This window comes from Typopeltis vanoorti, chromosome 1 (assembly GCF_054136105.1).
Source record: "Typopeltis vanoorti isolate ZY-2024b chromosome 1, IOZ_Tvanoo_1.0, whole genome shotgun sequence".
Classification (NCBI taxonomy): domain Eukaryota; kingdom Metazoa; phylum Arthropoda; class Arachnida; order Uropygi; family Thelyphonidae; genus Typopeltis; species Typopeltis vanoorti.
In genome coordinates, this window is record NC_143549.1 from 120,268,878 (window position 1) to 120,290,880 (window position 22,003).

At 34.7% G+C, this 22,003-nt stretch overlaps 1 protein-coding gene across 1 annotated transcript in view; it reads right to left on the bottom strand.

Annotated features, from left to right (window-relative positions):
* Positions 1-1,291: 1,291 nt before the first annotated feature.
* The window catches only part of LOC150110362 (uncharacterized), a 259,624-nt gene continuing 238,912 nt past the window's right edge, over positions 1,292-22,003 (bottom strand). The window contains exons 13-14 of the mRNA XM_090399055.1: positions 19,877-20,108; positions 1,292-8,622 (exon numbers count right to left, since the gene is read on the bottom strand). Of these exons, the coding sequence (XP_090255181.1) occupies positions 8,418-8,622; positions 19,877-20,108 (437 nt within the window). The 3' untranslated portion in view covers positions 1,292-8,417. The remainder of the gene's footprint in view (positions 8,623-19,876; positions 20,109-22,003) is intronic.

Consider the following 22,003-nt stretch of genomic DNA (forward strand, 5'->3'; position numbering starts at 1 on the left):
AGAAGGCAATCTGCTTGATTATCTTTCTTGCAGACTGTCCAATCACTTTCACATACATGCTTGTTTCTGTATTGGCATTTTCATGGGCACTAAACTGAACTGGCTGCCACCATTCTTTCTTTCGTCTAAACATGCAAAAATGAGAAGCTGCTTAATATTAACACACCATTCAAACATATTGGAATATTTTTCATCTCTCTTTCATTCCATCTACCTCGGTTCTTTGAAATGTTCTATGCTTCCCCAAAGGCATACCTCCAGCCGTTTAACAAGCACAATATATCTTTTTTTTACCTTATATATTAAAAATTTAACTGAGTACAAGTAACATGTTTCATAATGATTCAAGATGCAGGTTGCAAAGATATGCAATAATTTTGACTGGAGATGCAATTTATATCAGATGTATGTTTGCATTTGAATAGGTTTGGTATTAACAAATAGAGAGTATGATGATTAGCAAAAGCAAAGATTCAGAGAATGAATTATTTGGATGGAAGCTCAACAAATTTTGACTCAATAATAATAGATCAGTGAATGCAGCAGCACTTAGACTATGGGCAAAAGTTGCTTGAGACAAATTCACTGATATGCAAGCACATCAGTGAAAATTGTGTTCACTATAAATAGGAAATGTACATTTTGATGGTTCTAACTGAATAAGATACCTAAAAGTGTGAAGTATTGGATTCAATAACAGATGTATAAGGCATAAATGAGAGGAAATGCATAGTAATAGAAAACATGAGATTCAAGCTCAATAACTGCAGAGTTATTTTTGCAGTTGGAAGTTTGCAATTTAATACATATAATTGAATGTTATTGTAATCCTGAGATACAAAAGGATCCCCTCCCAGTTTCCAAAAGTTATGAATCAATGGACTAAATTACAAACCATTAGCACAGTGTAGGACAAGTAGTTAATAAGATAGATGAAACTATTGATCCCTGAATTTAAATTCCCATTTCTCCTTTCCCATTGTGTGATGGACTCAATGGCCAAGACATACATGTCACAGAATGAATCTGCTAATGCCTTCTATTCCCTTATGGGAAAGACAATGCCATTCAGGTCCTGTCTAAATTTTGGAGAGTGAATGGCAGTTGTCTATCAGCCAATCAAAAATAGCTGGCCCAAGACTATCATTAATTTTAAACGGCATACAGTGAAGAGATGACAGAGAAGTGCTGCCAAGTAGTGGTCCCCAAACCAATATGTTGTCTGAAATAGTGTGGGAATGTCAAAAGATTAATACCATTCATTAAGAACAGCTAGGAGACAGAGACAAAGAGAGAGAGAGAAATCATTTTTATTGATTTGCTTTTTGTTACATTTCAGTCAGTATGGTACAAAACTTAGTATCACGAATTTTGTATAAACAGCAGAAACACACTCCTCTATTTAAAAAAAAAAAAAGAAAGAACAAAAAGGTGTAACTACATCATATGTACACATTTTAAGGTCACACAAAACATAAGTACATTGTACTCGACAGTTTTCATACCAAATTTTTTTTGAATTCAGTAGTCTGTTGACAGAAATTGCAAGGGGACACTTGCCTCGGGACTTTGTTTAGGGCCATTAAATTGGCCCTAGTTTTTTTAGGGGCCCCCCAGCTAGAGCCTCATATGCCTGTGCATAAGTATGGCTCTGCACTTGCTAATAATTATTCTATAAAGCTTAAAAATATCATTTTCACTTAAGTGTTCATTTTTAATTAATGGGACAGAATGTGTAATCTTGACTAACATTTCAAGCATTATTTGCTAATAATAAAAAAAAAAAAAAAAAATATATATATATATATATATATATATATATATAAACGATTTTATAAAACCTGATTGTAACCTAAATCAAAGGACTCAAATAATTCTGCTTCAGTGCACAAATTTACATATATTCAGGTCTACTGAAAAGCAATTAAAACCAGAAATATTAATAAAAGCAATTTGCTGTTAAGTATAACATACTAATGGCTTGATCTTTTATTCTGACATCTTTGGACCTTACAGGCTAGTAAACAATATTTATTTGCCAGTATAAATTAGCTATTACGTTGCTATTCAGCATATTTTATTGTATTCCCATTTACAGTATATGCACCAATTAATCAACAATTATCTTCTTGAGCAGGGATAAGAGTTAGTTAATAAGTCATTGTCATGCTTGTTTAATGGCAACACCAAAAGCAAATATTTTATGCCATGAAAGTAGTTTACTCACATTTTTCAGTAACAGTAGCAGATTTTGGAGTCAAATTTTTAATAAACATTCCGACAAAGCTTACAGAATTTCAATATTCAGTTTTTAAAATATGTAATGCTATGTGAGGAATTAAAAAAAAAATTTTGCTTAAAATCAAGTAACAAAGGCTAGCCTAGTAAAGTTAGCAGTCAAAGCTAAATAGATATTAAACCTGTACCTAGATATTAAACTAGTAATATTTTAAACAACCATATCACTAAAAGCAAGTAATATTTCAAACTATGAGTTTCCTACATTTAAAAATCTCCAATAAACTCCCCTACTAATATTTCAAACTCACGAATTTCATCCATAAACTCCCCTAATTGAGCTAAAAAAAGTTCATTTGTCTGACTTAGTCTTTGTGCATTTTTAATGCAATTAAATTCTAAACCACTGATAATATGAAGTTGTAACTCGAAGTTTCACACAATAATTTTTTTATTATCTTTTTTACATAATCCACATGTATAAAGGGAAAGCGGTAAAGTGGTATAAACATTCTGTATTATATCTACAGTAAGAATGCATTGAATTTCTATGAAGGATGCAGCTTGGATACAGAACTATTAAAATAGTTCCAACAGGTGTAATAGCTTTTAACTATTAAAATACATACACATTTTAAATCTTCACTGCCATGCAATTCTTCACAATCTCATGCTACCTCCAGATGATCCATATACAAAATACCAAGTTTCTTTTTCTTTTTTTTTTTCTTTTTTTGAATGAGTTGGAGGGCTATGAACAGGACAGATACATACATTAGTGTAGGCTTACTATTTATACAAGGTACAATTTTATGTGGGAGAGGTCCTATCTAAACCTCCAATGTATAGCAATCTATCTCAAAGTTTACTTCATTTAACAAGCAGCAGATAGCTAGTCAATATGCTGCAGTTTTCCTCATGACTCATTAAATATTGGTAGTATTTCAAACCTATTAATCGCAGAAAATGACAGCTAGTAATCAGATATGTCATCAGTATATGAACTAAATTACTGTACCTCCACAATTTTCATTGAAACTTATAAGAATTTTGTGAATACTTAAAAAAAAAAATTCATTGCCAATTACAAAACCACATCTAACCACTTGTTAAAAAAAACTTATCTAGAGGATTCCATTTTACTGAAAGCAAATTAATATGAAATCAGTAACACTTTTAAGTAAAGAGTTTTTTGGTTGATTTACAATATTAAGATAACATTTGAAAAAAAAGTGGTGTGTGTGTGTGTGTTTAACAAAGATAATGCATTAACATATGAGGGGCATTCTAAAATTAATGCCTTCATTGTAATAGCTCCTTATCCAAAAGATATGCGAGTGAAATAAATAATAATAATAATAATAATAAAATAAATAAATAAATAAAGTTTTAAGTATACTCTTCATATTCTATTTCACAAGACAATCTCCATCCCTTTCAATACATTTTCTCCAGCTTAAGTTTTCAAAGCCATTGAAGTGGCTTTTCAATGGCTTTGAAATTTTCAATTTAGGAAAGTTCGATGTTGCCTAGGCTGGATAGAAAGGATATCCCACAACTTGATTCACTTCAAAAGTTACCTGGAAGTTGTAGAACAGGGTTGCCAGATTGGCCATTTCATGGCCAAATTTCAAAAATTTGGCACTTTTTTGAACTCTGTGGCCATGAAAAAATCAGTTTTGGCCATTTATGCAAATGTGGCTACTAATTTGGCCATTTTTACAAAGATTTCAAATCATATGCATTATTTACTTAGTTTAATATTGTTGTCGCATTGTAAGGCTAGCTGTTGGTACCCCTTTACATGGCGTTTGGTTAGTGGTGACGTGCTTGATGTAAATTGACTGTTACTGAAAATGTTTGTTCGATGACATCATAATGAGCCTTTGGTATGGCTTATAGTTTGTTACTATGACGCCCTCAATAACACCAAGCATCTTGAGGTTCATTCTGTACTTGTATAAAACAAATACACAAAGCTCCCGCTCACTATTGTTGCTATAAACTTGATCCAGTTCTGTTAATAAATACACCAAACACGATGCAGCTTCGTTTTGTACTCGTATAAAACACGTACGCAACAGCCATACCAGCTTGGGTCCATGTCTGTTTTGATCGTTAGTTATGGCGTAGACTTTGTGTTGCAAGTGTTGTTCCGTTGCATGATATCAGGCATTTGGTGCTCTTTGGTGATAGTTCTATCTCATAAGCTTTTATACTGGAATATTTTGCATAAACTTTACCCGCATTGTGACAATATGCAAGTAATATGTTCAATTTCATAAGAATGGTAATTAAGTGATTTTAGTATAATTAATGAATAATTTTTTTAATATCGTTTATAAACTCGATCTTTATCTTGCTTATATTTTTGTTATTTTCCCTTTACCAGATTGGTGTTTGCGGTGCCAGATTAGTATTTGTACTACAAATTTTGTAGTACTATTATCTATAATTTGTTTTTTGTTTCTTCATTTTCTGAATTGAGATATTTTGTTTTTTTCAAGCCCTTTAAAATGCCTAAGTAGAAAAGTGATAATAGAGGTGGAAGAAAATATAAAAAAGAGTGGGAAGTAAAATATTTGTGACTGAAATCTTCTGATGATGGACAACATGCATATTGCACGTATTGCAAAACTAATGTGCTGCCAAAACTTTATAACTTATCTGTTCACGAAAAATCAAAGAAACACCAATATAAATCTCCCAGTACATCACAAACAACTCTAGATAAAGTTATCAAATCGTCCATGAATGACCAGGAAAAACAAGCAGAAAGAGAACTTAGCCTTGCAATAACATGTCATTCCTCAATTCGTGCTTTAGATCATATAGGTGAAGTAGTTAAGAAACATTGCCAAAATAGTGTTCTTGGTGGCATTAAACTGCACAGAACCAAATGTATTGCAATTATAGAAAATGTAATTGCTGCTTCATTGAAAGAGCAACTGAAGCATGATTTAGAAGATAAAAAGTATGTATTACTAGTAGATGAATCTACAGATATTGCAATACAAAAGCATTTGTGCATAGTTCTTAGATTTTTTTGCAATGAAACAAATAAAATTCAGCTTTCTTGGGTCTTATACCTGTTATAGAGACAACAGCGAAGGTGTTATTTAATAAAATTTCAGAAGTGTTAGCTTCATATAATCAAACTCTTAAGAACTTTATTGGGTTTGCTAGTGATGGTGCTGTTGCTATGGTTGGAAGTAACAATTCCCTGTGGACTAGGATTAGAAATGAAAATCCAAACTGTATTCAAATGAAGTGCATTTGCCACTCTCTGGCAATTTGTATACAGTATGCATTTTCAAAGCTGCCATCCAATGTTGGATTCGTTTTGATTGAAATTCCTTCATGGTTTCCAAATAGCAATATGAGAGGAGATTTTAAGGCTCTTTTTAAAGTGATGAATTCAGAAGTTGAAGATGACCAGGAACGAGATGCACCCCTTCCATTTATGAAATTGTTCAAGACAAGGTGGTTAGTGAGAGGTAAAGTCTTCAATAATATACTGCTAAATTGGGAAGAATTAATTGCCTACTTCACCGGCTGTGAACAATCTGGAGGTCAGGATACAAGGTATAAGGCATGGTTGATAAAAGAGATGTTACAAGATAGGATGAATTATTTTTACTTTGTATTTGCTACTCCCATTGTTAAAGAGTTCGAAAGGCTTAATGTTTTGTTCCAGCAAACCTATGCTGATCCTTACAATCTTGCCAAAGAACTGTGCACGCACGCACACAGATAGTCTTTATCAAAGGCTGTACAACGAAGATGGAACATGCAAAATAGTATAAAATGTAGAATTACATTTGATCAAGAAATTAGGACATACTTGATCAGCTTTAGCACTTCTCCTAATATGGAACAAGAAAATAATAAAATAAAGTCTGTGAAATTTAGGTGCCAAGCCATGCTTCAAGAATCATTGAATCAAATGAACAAGTGGCTCCCTGAGCCAGCTGATATATTTAAAGGTCTGTCACTTTTAAATCCTACTGTTATTCTAAGCCAAACAGAAAAGGGAAAATTTTCTGATCTGCCATTTTTCCACCTAATAAACGATGTTGATGTAGTCAAAGACCAATACAGAAAAATTAGTCTTGTTGCGTGGAATGAAGAAGAAAACTTCAAACAAGATGGAATCCCTAAGGAAGCTTTAGAATTTTGGCAAGCAATATCCAAACAAGATAATTTTAAAGAACTGAAGAATTATTATCTAACATGCCTTATCGTGCCAGCAAGTAATGCAATAGTTGAATGGATTTTTTCTTATGTAACATCTATCAAAACTAAACCCAGAAACAGGATGCAAATTAAAACTGCTGGATTCAATTGTAAGAATTTTCATTCTTAAGTGATAACAATATGTGCTGCCAAAACTTTAAATGTACTCCCGAAATGCTACAAATGCATAACAGCAAAACCCTTTATGACTCGACTGCAGAAAAAGAAGAACAAGATATTCAATATCTTGAGGAAGTGCTGTCAAATTAACAGCTGAGTTTCACTGTAAGTATTTTAAGTTTACTTAAAAGTATTTTTGATGATACGTAATCGAACATATAGGCATAATTTATGCACACTTAATTATTTGTATGTTAATTCACACAATTCAATCATTCTATATCTTTGGCCATATTTTTGGCCTAATACTTTTCCAAAGTGGCCATTTTTGGCCATAAGCTGTTGTGTTCATCTGGCAACCCTGTTGTAGAACAATCTTTCTACAACCTGGACTTGGCCACATGAGACCTTTAGTATTTCCTAAAAAGACATTTCAAGGGTATTCACTTTGAAAATGATGAACAAGTCAAAACACAGGTGAGAAAATGATTCTGAACATAACCCAAAGAGTTTTTTCACTACAACATCATTAAAAAACTTGTTACATAATAGAGAAAACATATTGAAAGGGAGATGTGATGAGAAAGTATATGAAAATAAAGTAGACATCAAGTTATTTTTTCTCACCCTACATCTATTTTGGGTGTGACTATCATAATAAAGGCATTACTTTTGGAATGGCCTCTTACGTAATACTAACAACTACAGTAAATCTCTGAATTATCCAGTCACAATGGTAATCAAATATTAGTTAAGTGAAGGTGTGGCTAAATGTAGAGCAGTCAGCTAATGTGCTAACCTATTCAAAAATTAGATAACTGAAAGTATTTGGTTGTTTGAGGGATTAATACCAAGGTAATTTAAATCACCAAGTGTAATATAAGCAATTAAGAAAGAGTATTACCTAAACTACCATTAAATATTCTGAAAACATGAAGAAAAATTGATATTTACAGAAATGAGTTAAAAGATTTTCTCAGAAGATTGAATAATATAAAACCTATGTTTTTATCCTGTTATACTTTTGGCATCTTTACTAGGACAGTTTTAAGGTTCATATACTACTAAAACCTCCCAAAAGTGAATTATTTAGACCTCAACAAATTTATCACTCAACACCATTACATAACTCAATTTCAGATGTTTAACAGGCTGGCATTAATAAGCAGTCTGCTGATTCAGAATTTTCTAAGTTGAATATTACTATAATTTCATTCTAATCATCATGACTAGTGCTCTTTTTCCCTGCTCACATTTTCATCTTCAAATTCTTCCTTGATTCACCTTTTACTCTATCTCTCTCTCATCCACATTTTCATCCACAAAAAACATTCCTTTATTCACCTATTAATCTGTCTCTCTCTCAATCTGTAATAAATTTGTTATATAATTTTATTGGTAATGGCTAGCAAACTTACTTCATATGTCAGGCTAAATATAAATACTTATCTACTGCACTGAGACTAAACATTAGAGATGAATGAACACTTATTTTGCCTAATATTGCAGATTCTGAAAAAATAAAATAAATCTGAGTAAAATATAAAATTTCATACAGATAATAAACATATCTGCTTTAAAATGATAGGGGAGAAAAAATAGTATTATAAAATTAAAAAAAAATTTGTGTGTGTGTGTGTGTGTGTGTGTGTGTGTGTGTGTGTGTGTGTGTAAAAGTAAAATTCTACAGAAAGCATATTACTGTTAACTACATTTACAGATTCCTTTATTATCAAGATGTGTATAGGTGTGTCTTCCATATAATAACATTCATGTTTAGATACAACATCTTAATCATAAGTTTCAATTTACATCCAACAACTTCAGTTTGAAAAATGACTTTCAACGTGAAACTGGAAATATTTAGGTGGAAGGGTTGTATCGAACAGCTTTTCACATACAGGACATGGTTCCTGTCTATGTACTTCTCTAAGGTGAGAAACTAGAAAGGCTGTGTTGTCTGAAACAATAGGAATGTCTTCATCACAAATGGGACAGGGTAAACTGAAGACACTAGGAGCTAGTTCTCTGAAAAAAGAAAAGAGCACTGAATTCATTTTACAAAAAATGTTATTGCAAATGTCATGTACACATACCAGCCAATAAATTAGAAACTTTTATTTAATACAGTGGTTTCTGTATAGGCATGCACCAGCCAATAGAGATCCTCTTCAATTCCTTGTGCATAGATTGGTGAGATATGGGTTGGAAACAACCTTCATTAAGTGCTTCATTCAATTGCTACACAGGAAGTTCTGTTTTTGTCCATACAAGCCTTCTCAGATGATGGCAATCTCGTTTATGACAGAATGGCTTAGGACCACAGTTAAGCCTCTTAGACAAGCAATGCAGGTTATTTCTCCACTGATTAAACACCCAGGATATCTCACCTTTTGAGAAACCAGTCAGCTCTGCTGTTTTCAAAATCATGGCTCCAACCAGCCGGGCACCCACAATAAGCCCTTTATCGAACTCTGAAAGTGCCTTTGTTTTCCCCATTGTGATCAACACTACTGACAATTACTGATCAGCAACATTCTTAAATAGTTGTCTAGACCATGTGGTGATGCATGTGACCAAGTATTTTGCATACACACTGCATAAGTGAATTTATGTACATCTGCATAAAGGTCTCTAATTCAGGGGATAGTACATGTACTAAAAAATCTCAAATTGGCAATGAGTCACAATCCTCTCTCTAACATGCAAGTGGCATGAATTTTTCAATACAATACATTTCATCACAATAATTGTGATATCTAGCAATTAAAACATTAAGTAAATGTGGTCATGAAAAACCACAAGGAATAATATTGACTACAGACCATTAAATTATACTTGATAAGAAGTTATACTCTTATTTATTATTTTTATGGCTATATAGCCTACTTTCTTTTAAGAGGTGCCCCTTTTTCACAATGTCACTGGCTTTTTACTCAAATCTTAGGGCATTACTGATGTGTTATAAAAACCAATAGTAATACCCTAAGATTAGAGTAATTGTTTTTATCCTCATTTTATCCATGCATGAATAAATAAGCATTTGCACATAAATTTATTATCACAGCAATACTACTTCAGGACTAGCTATGATATTTCAAATGCAAACTTTTGTTAGTTTAAGCTTGGATAAAATAATAGATGAAAACAAGAATACGATTTCTTGTCAAATATAATGAAATTTTTTCTACAAAAAAACTGCTCTACCTGCAGATCATGAGTTGGAATCTCTACATATCTAATAACTAATAATAAATAATATTAAGCAAACAAGTAAGTAAATGATTGTAAACAATCATTAAAAAAGCATACTTATATAGTAATAACATTATCATAACTGAACCTAAACTTGTTTTAGACATAGGAACTTCATAATTTTGCTTTGTTTAATTTTGTCATTAAAATGATCCAATTATAGCACATTAAAATATTTAAACACAAGTTTAATGATCCTATTTTCCATCTCAGACTGAGATATTGTCAGCATAAAAACATTTAAACTGCACAAAATGCTAAGTGGGAAAAAAAAAAAAAAATATTAAGAGAGACCTCTAGGGAGTCAGGGGAGGCCACATGCTACAAGCACCAGCTATCATACTTATTCTTGAATTCATTCACACTGCTTGCACACACAGCATCCAATGGCAATCAATTCCAATCATGCACCACCCTATGAAACAAAAACTACCCTCACCCCCTTCTTAGAGGCATTCATTCTCAGCTTCCAAGGATGCCCGCTTGTCCTTTCCCCACCCTCCATTAATTGAAAAATTACATCAAATGAAATCTCATATAATCCTTTCAGAAGTTTGTAAGTCTCAATCATATCAGCCCTCTTTCTCCTGTTTGCTAATGTCTGAAGTCTACAAATTCTCAATCTGTATTCATAATCAGTATTCCACAATCCTGATATCATTTTTAACACTCTCTCTCCACCATATCAGAATCACTGTCAGCCCATTTCTGAATGCGATCCCTAACCAATTTTTCCAAAATCTTCACCACCATTTCTGAGATACTGATTGATCAATAGTTGGATACAATGGTCTTTGCACCACCCAAGACTACCTTACATTCTTTCCATTCCTGTGGCATCTTCCCTGTTCTGAGACTCATATTAAACAGCCTGGTCAAAGGAATAGCCAGTTCAGTTAAACACTCTTTTAGCACCCGTGCTGATATTCCATCAGTCCCTATTGCTGAAGTCTTATTCTGGTTGTGCAACAGCTCTAATACCTTCTCTTCATATACCTGATTTTCTTCATTCTGTGAAGAGGTAGCAGTGAACTCAATGTTGCATACACCAGGGTTGATAGCTTTTAGCAAACTGGGCAACATTAGTTGAACAACCTCCTCTGCATCTGTCACTTTCTTACCATCTGCATTTAGAAGAGTTATTCTTTCATATTCATTCTTTCTTTTACTTGCAGAATATTGATAGAATTCTTGTGGGTTTTCTTTAGTTTGCAGAGTCAGTTTCTTTTCATACTTAAACTTAGCTTTCCATACAACAATTGTGACTTTTCTGGCCTGCTGCTTATAATTTTCATAATGGACATCATCCTTATGGGCACGGTATTCCTTCCACATCATCATCATTTTCTTACGAATCTCTTCCTTGATAAGATTACACATCCTACCCTACCCTATTTATTCTTCGAACTCTCGGGACATATTCTGATACTGCATCATTTAAGTATTTTTTCAAATGTCTCATGCACTGCCAATATTCTTCCCATCCAGCAACTGATACCATTGCGCTGGACTCGGTATACTCCTCATTGGTCACAATTTCCTGCTTTGTAGTTCAGCATGTAACCTTTTCTGAATGGAACATTCATAAGCTTAACCACTCTTTGACCTCGAGTCCCTTCTGTTGCATGCTGTTTGAAGAAGTTGTCTCGCAACAGCTCAATAAATTCAGTTTCATTCTTCTTGTGAGGTTTTATTGCTACCCAATCAATATTTGGATAATTAAAGTCTCCCATTATGATTACTCTTTTCGTGCCCATCATCTCTATTCAGTGATGCATTTCTTCATCACTAGAAACCAATCCACCAGGTCTGCAACAATACCCCACTGTGTAATTGATCTTGTTAGATTCCACCTCACACCAGATTGCTTTAAACGCACTGCTACATGAAATACTGTTAATAGTACTATAATCGTATGTCTCTACATTAACTGGATTCAAGTCATCAAATATTATTTAGCAGCACACCCCCATCCTCTCCTATCCTGTCAATCCTTCCTAAAAACACCGTACCCTTTACACTTATTACCAGTTAGTGTGTCTGGTTCTGATAGCCAGGTCTTACTAATGCCTACAATCTGAGGGTCTCAACATACTGACTAAGGCAAACAAACTGTACCCCCCTTTGTTCCTGATACTCCTAGCATTTGTGTATAGATATAATAATCTACCTGCATGTTCTTTTGTATACTCTTGTCTGAGACTGAAAGCCTGATTGAGCTCAGACTGAAAGGCTTTTAGTCTAATTTTTTCCATTCATTGTTTTGTGCAAGTTTGTGTGTTTTTGCAATTATAATATTGCTTCCCTGATGATGTCTCAGTGACCGAGATGGAATACAGGATCATTAAACTTGTGTTTAAATATTTATATGTGCTGTATTCATTTCATTAAACTTTATAATGAGTTCCAACCAGCAAGTAAGTCTAAACAGTCAATGTATTCGGAGCAATTAGAAATTAATTGTTGAGACTAGATTTTTTACTTTAAGTTAAATAGATAAGAAACTTCAGGAATAAAGATTTGTATTTAAGTTTTGTAAATATAATAAAGATATGTGATAAGGTGCCAGGACCTTAGGAGATCCATCTGCCAAATCTGAAAAAAAAAACTGATTTATTCAGCCTAGAATGCATGTGAAGCTGTCTTTTTATGCATTCTAGTTTCATACGAATGTCATGGTAGGACTGTTAGAATATAGAAGTAAATACCACAAAGGTGGCAAAATGTTCTGAAGGTTATTGAAAAATAGTAAAAAGTATAGAAATGGAGGAAAAGGAACCAGAATAATGATGAAGGTGACATAAAAACTGAAGATATTCTGGATGTTTGGAATATTTATGTTATTATTATTATTTTCATGTAAATCCTGCTGAATGGCTGTAAACAGTAATCTAACTCTCCTTAGAGATCAAGATGACTTTTGAGACTTCAGGCCTCCAATAAATGGAACAGTGGTAAAAAAACCCAGGTAACAAAAACAGCTGAAATTATTTTGCAAGATTATTAAATGAAATCAAGAAAAATGCAATCAGAAGTACATATCAATATTTGAGGTAAAGGACAACAGAATCCTGAAATGTGAAAAGGCAGAAGGAGTTGGTTGCTTAGAGGGCAAATATGCTAACAAATCAACAACCCAGACTAGTAGTAACAACCTAATAACCTCCAATTGACAACTCCTTTCTCGCTGAATCACTTCAGCAAATGTCTAACAGATGGCCATGATATTTCCCAATAAGTAAATACAAGGTCCATAAAGCAATTAATTGTGCAGTATCACTGTTTGGAGAACATTTCCAATGAGTGATAACCATCCAAAGAAGAAGTCAATAATAATAATAAATTTCCATTGCTTTTTTTTGAAAAATACGGTTTTTTTAAGATAAATTTTTGTTACTAAAATGACCTTATATTACACATATTCTTCTGTATTTTCTTAAAGTTTAAAAAATATTTAGAAATTTATTTTTTATTAAATAAAAAATATTCTATTACCATATTTCTCGGAGAATAAGCCCTAGCATGATTTTTCAGGATGCTCATAATATAAGCCCTACCCGAAAAATAAGCCACAGTTAAGATAGTCAGCCAGACGGACGCATTTAGTATGTCCATTGCAGCACACAACGGACGTATTGAATTATAAAATTATATTATTAATATATAATTAAATATAAATAAATAATATTATTGACATTAATACTTAAAATAAATTATAATATAAATTATAATTAATTTATAATTTATATAAATGGTAGTATTTGTAAATACCCAAACGGGTGCCTTTGGATGAGAGGCAAATGCCTATGTAAACAGATGAACTCAAAACTTATTGCCGAATGATCAATCAGAGTACAGACACAACACACGAATAACGTGTGCACTTGATAACGAACGGATGTGGTTGTGTCTAATATGAATCTTCATAATTCAATACATCGTGTGTTGTAATGGACGTACTTAATGCACTCGTGTGAAATAAAGAAACGTTTTCTGAATTTTGGTGCCTGCAATTTTTCGTCGCTTTTGTGTGGACCATCATTCTTCACTGTCATCATTTTTGTTACCACTAATGTCTCTTAAGGCTTCAATTAACACTTGATTTAATGGTAGATTTAAAGGGAATATTTTGATCCCCTACAAGCTGAGTGCAAAAAGAAAGACCTATCCCGTCAAGTACAAGAAAGGAATTGTGGAGGACTCCCGAGGCAAGAATATTACGGCTTTCTACAGAGAGAAGAAGTTGGATCTCTGAATGGTCCGAAAATGGCGAGCAGAGTACGATAACCTCAGTCAACAGGTGGACGAGGAAATGCTAAGAAGCACAAGTGTGGATCAGGTCAGCAATCATTATTTCCTGAGCTGGAAGACATCATCTGTGAATGAATTGCTGAAATCATCTGTGAATGAATTGCTGTGAATGAACAGGAGAGCAAAGGCTTTGGTTGTGCACAGGGCTGATATTCAAGCATTTGCCCTTGCAATGGCACAACAGTTAGAAATATCCCCAGAAGAATTCAAAGCATCACAACACTAGCTGGATGGCTTCCTTCAGCGATATGAACTTTCTCTAAGAAGATCAACAACACTGTTCAAGCTGGAAGATACTAAAGTTATTAAATGTGCACTTGCATTCAAGTAATTGTTGATGGCATCGACTTTGCTAAATACCAACTCTCCAACATGATTGCTATGGATGAAACTGCAGTGTTTATGGGCCAAAGATCTCAAACGACAATTGATCAGAAGGGGGTGCCTCGTCAATCTACATTCCCTCCACTGGTTACGAAAGTGCACGTCTTACCTGTATTTTGGCAATTTGTCTGGATGGAAAGAAAGCTGCACCTCTAATCATCACTAAGACCAAGAAAGATAAGAATGAATGTGTTTCAGGCATTTATGTTCTTGAAACCGAAAAAAATTGGTGCACACAAGCAGTTATAAGGAAGTGGGTCGATTTAATGTTGCCATTTGTTTTGCGCGGTGGCCAAAGAGGTCTGCTAGTCCGGGATTCAGCCAGCACTCACCGCGCTAAAGACATGAAGAACTTCCTTGCAGAGAGAAGAATAGATCAAATAATGATTCCTGCAGGAATGACTGCCTATCTCCAGACTCTTGATATTGCAATAAACAAGCCATTCAAGGACCATATGCGCATGGAAATCAATGACTACGTGGAAAATAGAAAGAAGAGAAATCAGCATGGAAACTTTGTGCAGCCTAGCTTGCAAGAGGTCATGACTAGGTGAAGAATTCATGGGATAAAATCACTGACAGCTGTGTTGCAAATGCACTACGGGCAGGCTACATGGATAAGAAGTGCTCATTTAAGGAGAACTCTATTGCTAGACATGAGAGATTGGGGCCAATGGTTCTACAGGAAATGGAGTCGCAAGAAATTCAGGCTGGAATTTGGGATTTTGAGGGTTATGAAGATGTTCCAGAAGAAGATGACATGACTGTATTTGAATAAATGTAGATTGTTGTACATGAAAAAATAAGACATCCCCTGAAAATAAGCCATAATGCATCTTTTGAAGCAAAAAATAATATAAGACTCGGTCTTATTTTGGGGAAATACAGTATATCTGGTCAGCAACTACTTGCCATGGACAAGCACATTTGTTGATCCCTGGATATATCCACGTGCAATGTTCGGCAGAGCTAGCATCCCATTATCTCTCCATTTCTGCTGAACCTACAGCAACAAGAGCAACAGCTGCCATACATACTTTTACAGCTGAACAGCTGACTCACCTGCTACTCCCATTCATCTTTCATTACACTTCAGTTCTGAAGAAAAGCCTTCCCATATGAAGTAATTCCCATGGACAACTTCCAGCTGTTCAAGCAGATCATCAGCAGATTACTTTTTCTCTTGTCCCCAGTTCACACGCTGCATTTAGTTGCTATAGGCCTTAAGGTCTCTTATGGGAGTGGTAGGTTATATAAGTTAAACTCAGAATTATAATTAAGAGGAGAAGTATACAGGAAGATGAGCTGATGTAAAATTAGATTTAAAGAATCACATAAATAACATAAATAGTAATGATATTTATCTTCTATATGAATCTTTTAATGCTATATCATAAAGTGGCATTAAACATTCGACATCAGACAAAATAATTAAAAAAAAACATTGCTTTGTGGTGTTTTTTTTTTCTCCATGAATACACGCAAAACAAAGAGTAAACATATGGAAATAATTGTAATGTTAAGAAAAAATTAATAATACTGACATGAATTTCTGCCATATTTCATAAAATCTGTGAAATTATATACATTATATTAACCACTTTGGCTCCATCATTCATTGCAACCCTTTTTTATAGCCCAATCAAAAAATGCATTTTACTGCATGGTAATGGCACAGCATAAAATAATAAAACTTGAAGACATTATATGCCCATTAATGCTTTTAGAATGTATCCAGATCATTAATATCAAATTTTTCTTTCCAGTTTGTTTCATAGTCATGATGAAATACTGCAACGACTAAAGATACTAGCATCAGGAATGCAGTGAGCAATCTCTGTTAATACTGCTGGCCTTGTTAATCAAGTGGAGAGCATACCTGCTCTTCAACTGACAGGATGAGGATTCACATCCTGCTGCAGGAACAGATGTTTATGAATGTTTCAGGTTGCAGATGAATTTCACTGCCCAGCATGAGACTGCTACCCTGTTATAGGATGAAATGGCTTGGAAAAGTTCCACATTTGCTCTCAGGAGTAGGGTTTCTGGATTAACTAATCCTTACCCCATCCACAGTACTAATAATAATGTACTATATGTTTTACAACCTCCCATGGGTGAGATAAAAAAAAAAAGCTATAAATCTGAAGGATCTCAAAAACGAACAGAATTCATTAAGCTACAATTAAAAATTATTCACTAGAGGAGTATGTCTACATACAACAATATGCAGACATGCTTGCATTCAGAATATTCAATTTTTCAGATTCCAATAGTCAGTATTATCAGAGCAAGAGCAAATGCAAGAAGAAAGAAGCAACATCAGAAACTATGCTAAACATGGCTGCTGTTAATAATGAGAACCAACATATTTTATTAACTGACAAGTTTTCTCCCTGAAAAATGTAACATTCATAAGGATTTTTATAACATCCCATTTCTCTGTAGTAAAACTTCTACAGGGTGTCCCAAAATTCATGCAAGAAGTAATTTTGATAGAAAACACAGTTTTTTTTTAATTAGAAATTGTAATTTCTTATTGATTCATAAAGTATACAGTATAGGGTTATGCATGGAATAGCATATCGGGTAAATGGCCTCCACAGCTTTGCTGGCACATACGCACTCTTTTGTCGAAATTTTCCATGACCATTTTGCATAAATGTGGCTGAATTTCGTTGATACAGCGCTCAATTTCCTCCTTCAAGGCGTGGGTGGTCGTGGGCTTGTTGGCATAAACCTTAGACTTCAAAAAAGTCCAACGCCGTTAAGTCACATGATCTGGGCGGCCAATTCTAATCACCAAAACGGGAAATTACACAACCAGGAAATGATTCATGCAGTAATCGAATTGTTTCTTGGGCTGTATGGCATGTGGCACCGTCTTGTTGAAACCACATGTCGTCCACATCCATATTTTGGAATTTAGGCACAAAAAACTGGATTATCATGTCGCGATAGCGAGCACCATTAACTGTTATTGCCTTACCAGCCGCATTTTCGAAGAAGAATGGACCGATGATGCCCCCAGCCCAAAATCCACACCAAACAGTGACATGTTGTGGATGCATTTGTTTCTCAACAATCACTCGTGGATTTTCTGAACCCCAAATGCGACAATTTTGTCAATTAACGAAGCCATCAAGATGAAAATGAGCCTCATCGCTGAAAATGATTTTGTTCGAAAAATAAGCATCCACTTGTTGTTGTTCCATAATCCATTCAACAAACTCTCTTCGCTGTGTGTGGTCAGTAAGCTTCAGTTCTTGAGTCAATTGAACTTTGTAAGCATAAAGATACAAATCTTTCATGAGAATACACTGTAGAGAGCCTCTCGAAATGCCCAATTCAAGACCACGGTGCCGAATTGATGTTCCTGGACTCTGAGCAATGCTCTCACGAAATGCTTCGATGTTTTCTGTTGAACGACTTGTTGAAGGACGGCCAGAGTGTATAAGATCACTAATTGATCCAGTTTCCTTGGATTTTTTAATTAATCTTTTCACAGTTGAAGTTAAATCACTATTCCGACCATATTTTGTACAAAAATTGCGAACTGTAGCTGCCAAACCTTCATTATTTTTAAAATATTGCTCAACAATGAAAATGCGTTCTTTCGTGTAGCGCTCCATTTTTAATAACCCTGAACTATCAGCTGTCTTTTTTTTCTCGTTGGCAACACTTTACCGCACAAATGGCACTAAATTTAAATTTTGTGTGAATTTTGGGACACCCTTTATATATAATGACAACGTACGCTGAGTTAGCTTTACATCAGGAACACCCGAATTTATATATTTGGCATAATAGCAAAGTACCACATGATATCAAAGTAATGTGTGGCTACTATAAATGGACACACTTATCCTCTGTACATAATCAGTAAACATTCCCAGTAATGGGGAAATACAGAAATTTTGGAAACAGCTGCACTTGTTGGTTACTCTTGTACTACGGTATCAAGAGTATACCAGGACTGGATTAATTATGAACAGACATCCAGAAGAAGGGCTCATATTGGTCAGCCATGCATGGTTGATCCTAGAGGTGAGAGTCGGGTGTACCAACTGGTATCTCAGCAATGACATGCAACAGTAACACAGCTCACACACCAGTATATAACAAGGAGAAGTTCAACCCATTTCCACATGCACCAACCTTGCTTTGCATGAGGTTCCACAGCCAGAGACCAACAAAGGAACCCTTGATGATAGCTAGGCATTGCAAACAATGCCTCATATAGGCCAAGAATGTCAGCAATGGACCCTAACAGATGGAAGGTCATCTGGAATGATGAGTCCCGTTTCCTGCTGCACCATGCTAATGGCTGGGTTCACAGCATGGTGCAGCAGGAAATCTATCTCCTGATTGCACAGTTTGGATTCAACTGGCTGGTGGAGGTGGTGTTATGGTCTGGGGAGCTTTTTCCTGGCACGCCTTAGGTCCGTTGGTTATCATCTCACAAACACTGAATGCTACATGGACCTGTTAGCCAATCATCTTTATCCATATTTGCAGGAGGTCTAACCTGACCACCGTGCCATCTTTTAACAGGACAACGTGCCTTGTCATCAGGCTCGTACAACTACTGAGTAGTTGGAGAAACATGATAATGAATTAGGCACATTGCCTTGTCCCCCCCCCCAAACTCCCCATGACTGTATTCCAATTGAACATGTGTGGGATATGCTAGAATGGGGTGTGATAACTCCTGATCCTCCATAGAATGAGCGTGAACTGGCCAAGTTGTTGCAGTGGACATGGAAGATGTTCAACATCTTGTAGAATTTGTTTCTAGGTGTCTACAAGCTGTGACTGCACAGAGAGGCAAACCAACATGTTATGTGAGTGTTTCAATTGCAAAGCTAACTAAATCAGTACATAATCCTTAACAAAAACATGTACAATTTATAGACATCGTGAGTAGAGGCTTAAGCGCTGTGAGGATATCATGTTGGAGGCTTAATGGATTGAATACACAACTCAGAAAAAGAGAGACTATTCTTAGAATCAGCAGCAGCTCTCAGGAATCAACCAAATCTTAACAAATATGAGGGCACTCCACCTAGATAGGATTTTAGTGTCACTCACGTGGTTGTGCTTAGTATTGTTTGTTATTTGTATATATGTTACATTAGTTTGTTTGTAATCCCTGAAGATGTCTCATTGACTGAGATGAAATATAGAAAGAATTAAATTCTGTTTTAATCCTTTCTGAGTGCTGTATACAATTCATTAAGCCTCCAACATGAAATTTATGGACAATTTCAACATACTAAAAGAAATTTCCTGATGATGATACCACACATTTCAAAAAAGCATAGAAGTTTACCTTGGAATCTGATGTGAGCTGTTTTCTGTGGACAGTGAAGGTGCTGCAGAAGGCCTTGAAAAAGGAGATAACGTAGATAACTTTATGCTACTGGTAACTGAATTTGGTGGCAGAACTACTTCTTTAGAAGACTGTGTTACTTGGACAAAATCTGGTACAACATCAATTCTACCTGGTTGCTGTACAGCAGGTGTTAAGGGTGGGGGAAGAACACTCCCCACCAAATCTGCAACTGAAATTGAGATATAAATTGCAAAATGCAAGTTATATACTAAAGCTTTTCAAATGTTTTCTTGTTCTCACACTTCAGTTATAACTATCTTTGTCAGATTACAAATCTATGTGAACTGCTATGATAATAATGTCTTGCTGTAAATGTTTGAAGAACTTTTGTTAAAATATGCAGAGGATTAATTGCTTAATTTAGGAATGCTAAGAATAATAAATGACTAATTTCTTCAAAGATAATTACATTCAATAGCGACCCTCTAGTGTTCTTTTGTTTTTTCGGATTTCGAGGCTTTTCAACGTCTGTCCTATATAGTTTAGACCACAATCACATGGGGTGTTGTACACCCCCACTTGTTTGAAAAAAGGATTAATGTCTTTTGGTGATCTTAAACGTGATGGACAGTCTTGAACGCAACTCCGATGTTAAAAGGTTTAAAAAGTTTTGCAATCTTCTCAGACACTGTACCTGCATAAGGAATAACTAAGGATGAACTGTATTGGGTGATGATAGGTTATTGTTGTTGTTGTTGTGGGGGATTTCTATAAAGAATCTTGTTGATTAGATTCTTTGGATAGCTATTAATGTCTCTGATATATGAGTAATTTCATCATAGAGTTCTTTTTCTTCTGAGATGATGTTCGTAGCTCTATTTTTGAGCATATGTATTATGCTGAGCTTCTGGGAAATACGGTGAGTTGACTTGAAATGAAGTAGCATCCAGTGTGTGTTGGTTTGCAGTAGACTGTTAGTTTGATATGTCCATCTGCTAGTTTCTTGATTAGGGTGTCCAAAAATGATAGTTGATTATTTTTTTTCAGTTCCAAAGTGAATTGTATTTTTTGATGAAAAGAATTAATTTTGGTTAAAAAGTCCAAAAGAGCTGTTTTTGTGTCCCTCCAAATTATGAAGAGATCTTCTACATACCTCCACTAAAGGTTTTAGGTCTAATTTTGAGAGGATGTCTGTTTCTAGCTTTTCCATGAACAGATCTGCACAGGGCAGTGAAAGGGGACTGCCCATAGTTAAGCCATTTAGTTGCACATATATCGTTTCATTCCATTTTAAATAATTAGATTTAAGGCAGTGACGAAAAAGGTGAGCCATATCGTCAGGGAAGAGACTGTATAGGATACTGATAACTACTTCTACTGGGATGTTGGTAAATAAAGATACCATGTCTAAGCTAGTGATAATGTCTGTCTTTAAGATCGAAATGTTTTCAATTTTTCAAGAAAGTGCTTTAAATTCTTAATGTAAGTGTCCAATTTTCTGATATGTCCTTTTAGGAGGCCGGAGAGGTGTTTAGAAATAAATATGTGGGAGCATTTCTTCTGTCAATGGGTGTAGTGACTTCAGATTCCATTGCAAGTCTGTGGACCAAATAGTCATGTTCTGTAATAAGTTGTTAGTGTCCTTCTGGTTTTTCCATGTTGGGTCCTACTCTAATATGTGATACATTGATGGGTCTGATAGTAATTCTGTAATCTTGGCTATGCAGTCCTTAGTGTTTAAAATGACTGTGGCATTACCTTTATCTGCTTTTAAGATAGTTACTTTGTTTATCCTTTTTCAAGTTTGAGAGAGCTCTTTTTTCTTGGGGTGTTATGTTTAGGTTAGGTGGCTTTGAAGTTGAAAGGATAATAGCACTTTTTAATCTCAGATCATTTGCCATTGTTTCTGGAAAGGATGAGAGTGCTTTCTCTATGTTATTTATGATGTTGACCTTAGGAATATGATCTGGGGCAATGGCAAAATTGAATAATTTCTGAAGTATTTCAGTTTCTGATTGTGTTAATATATATGGTCCGAAAGGTTAAAAATCACTTTTCATCAGGGAGACTCGGTCTGGAGTTGTAATACTTTTCATATAGTGTGTTGAATTTTTTGATTTGAGT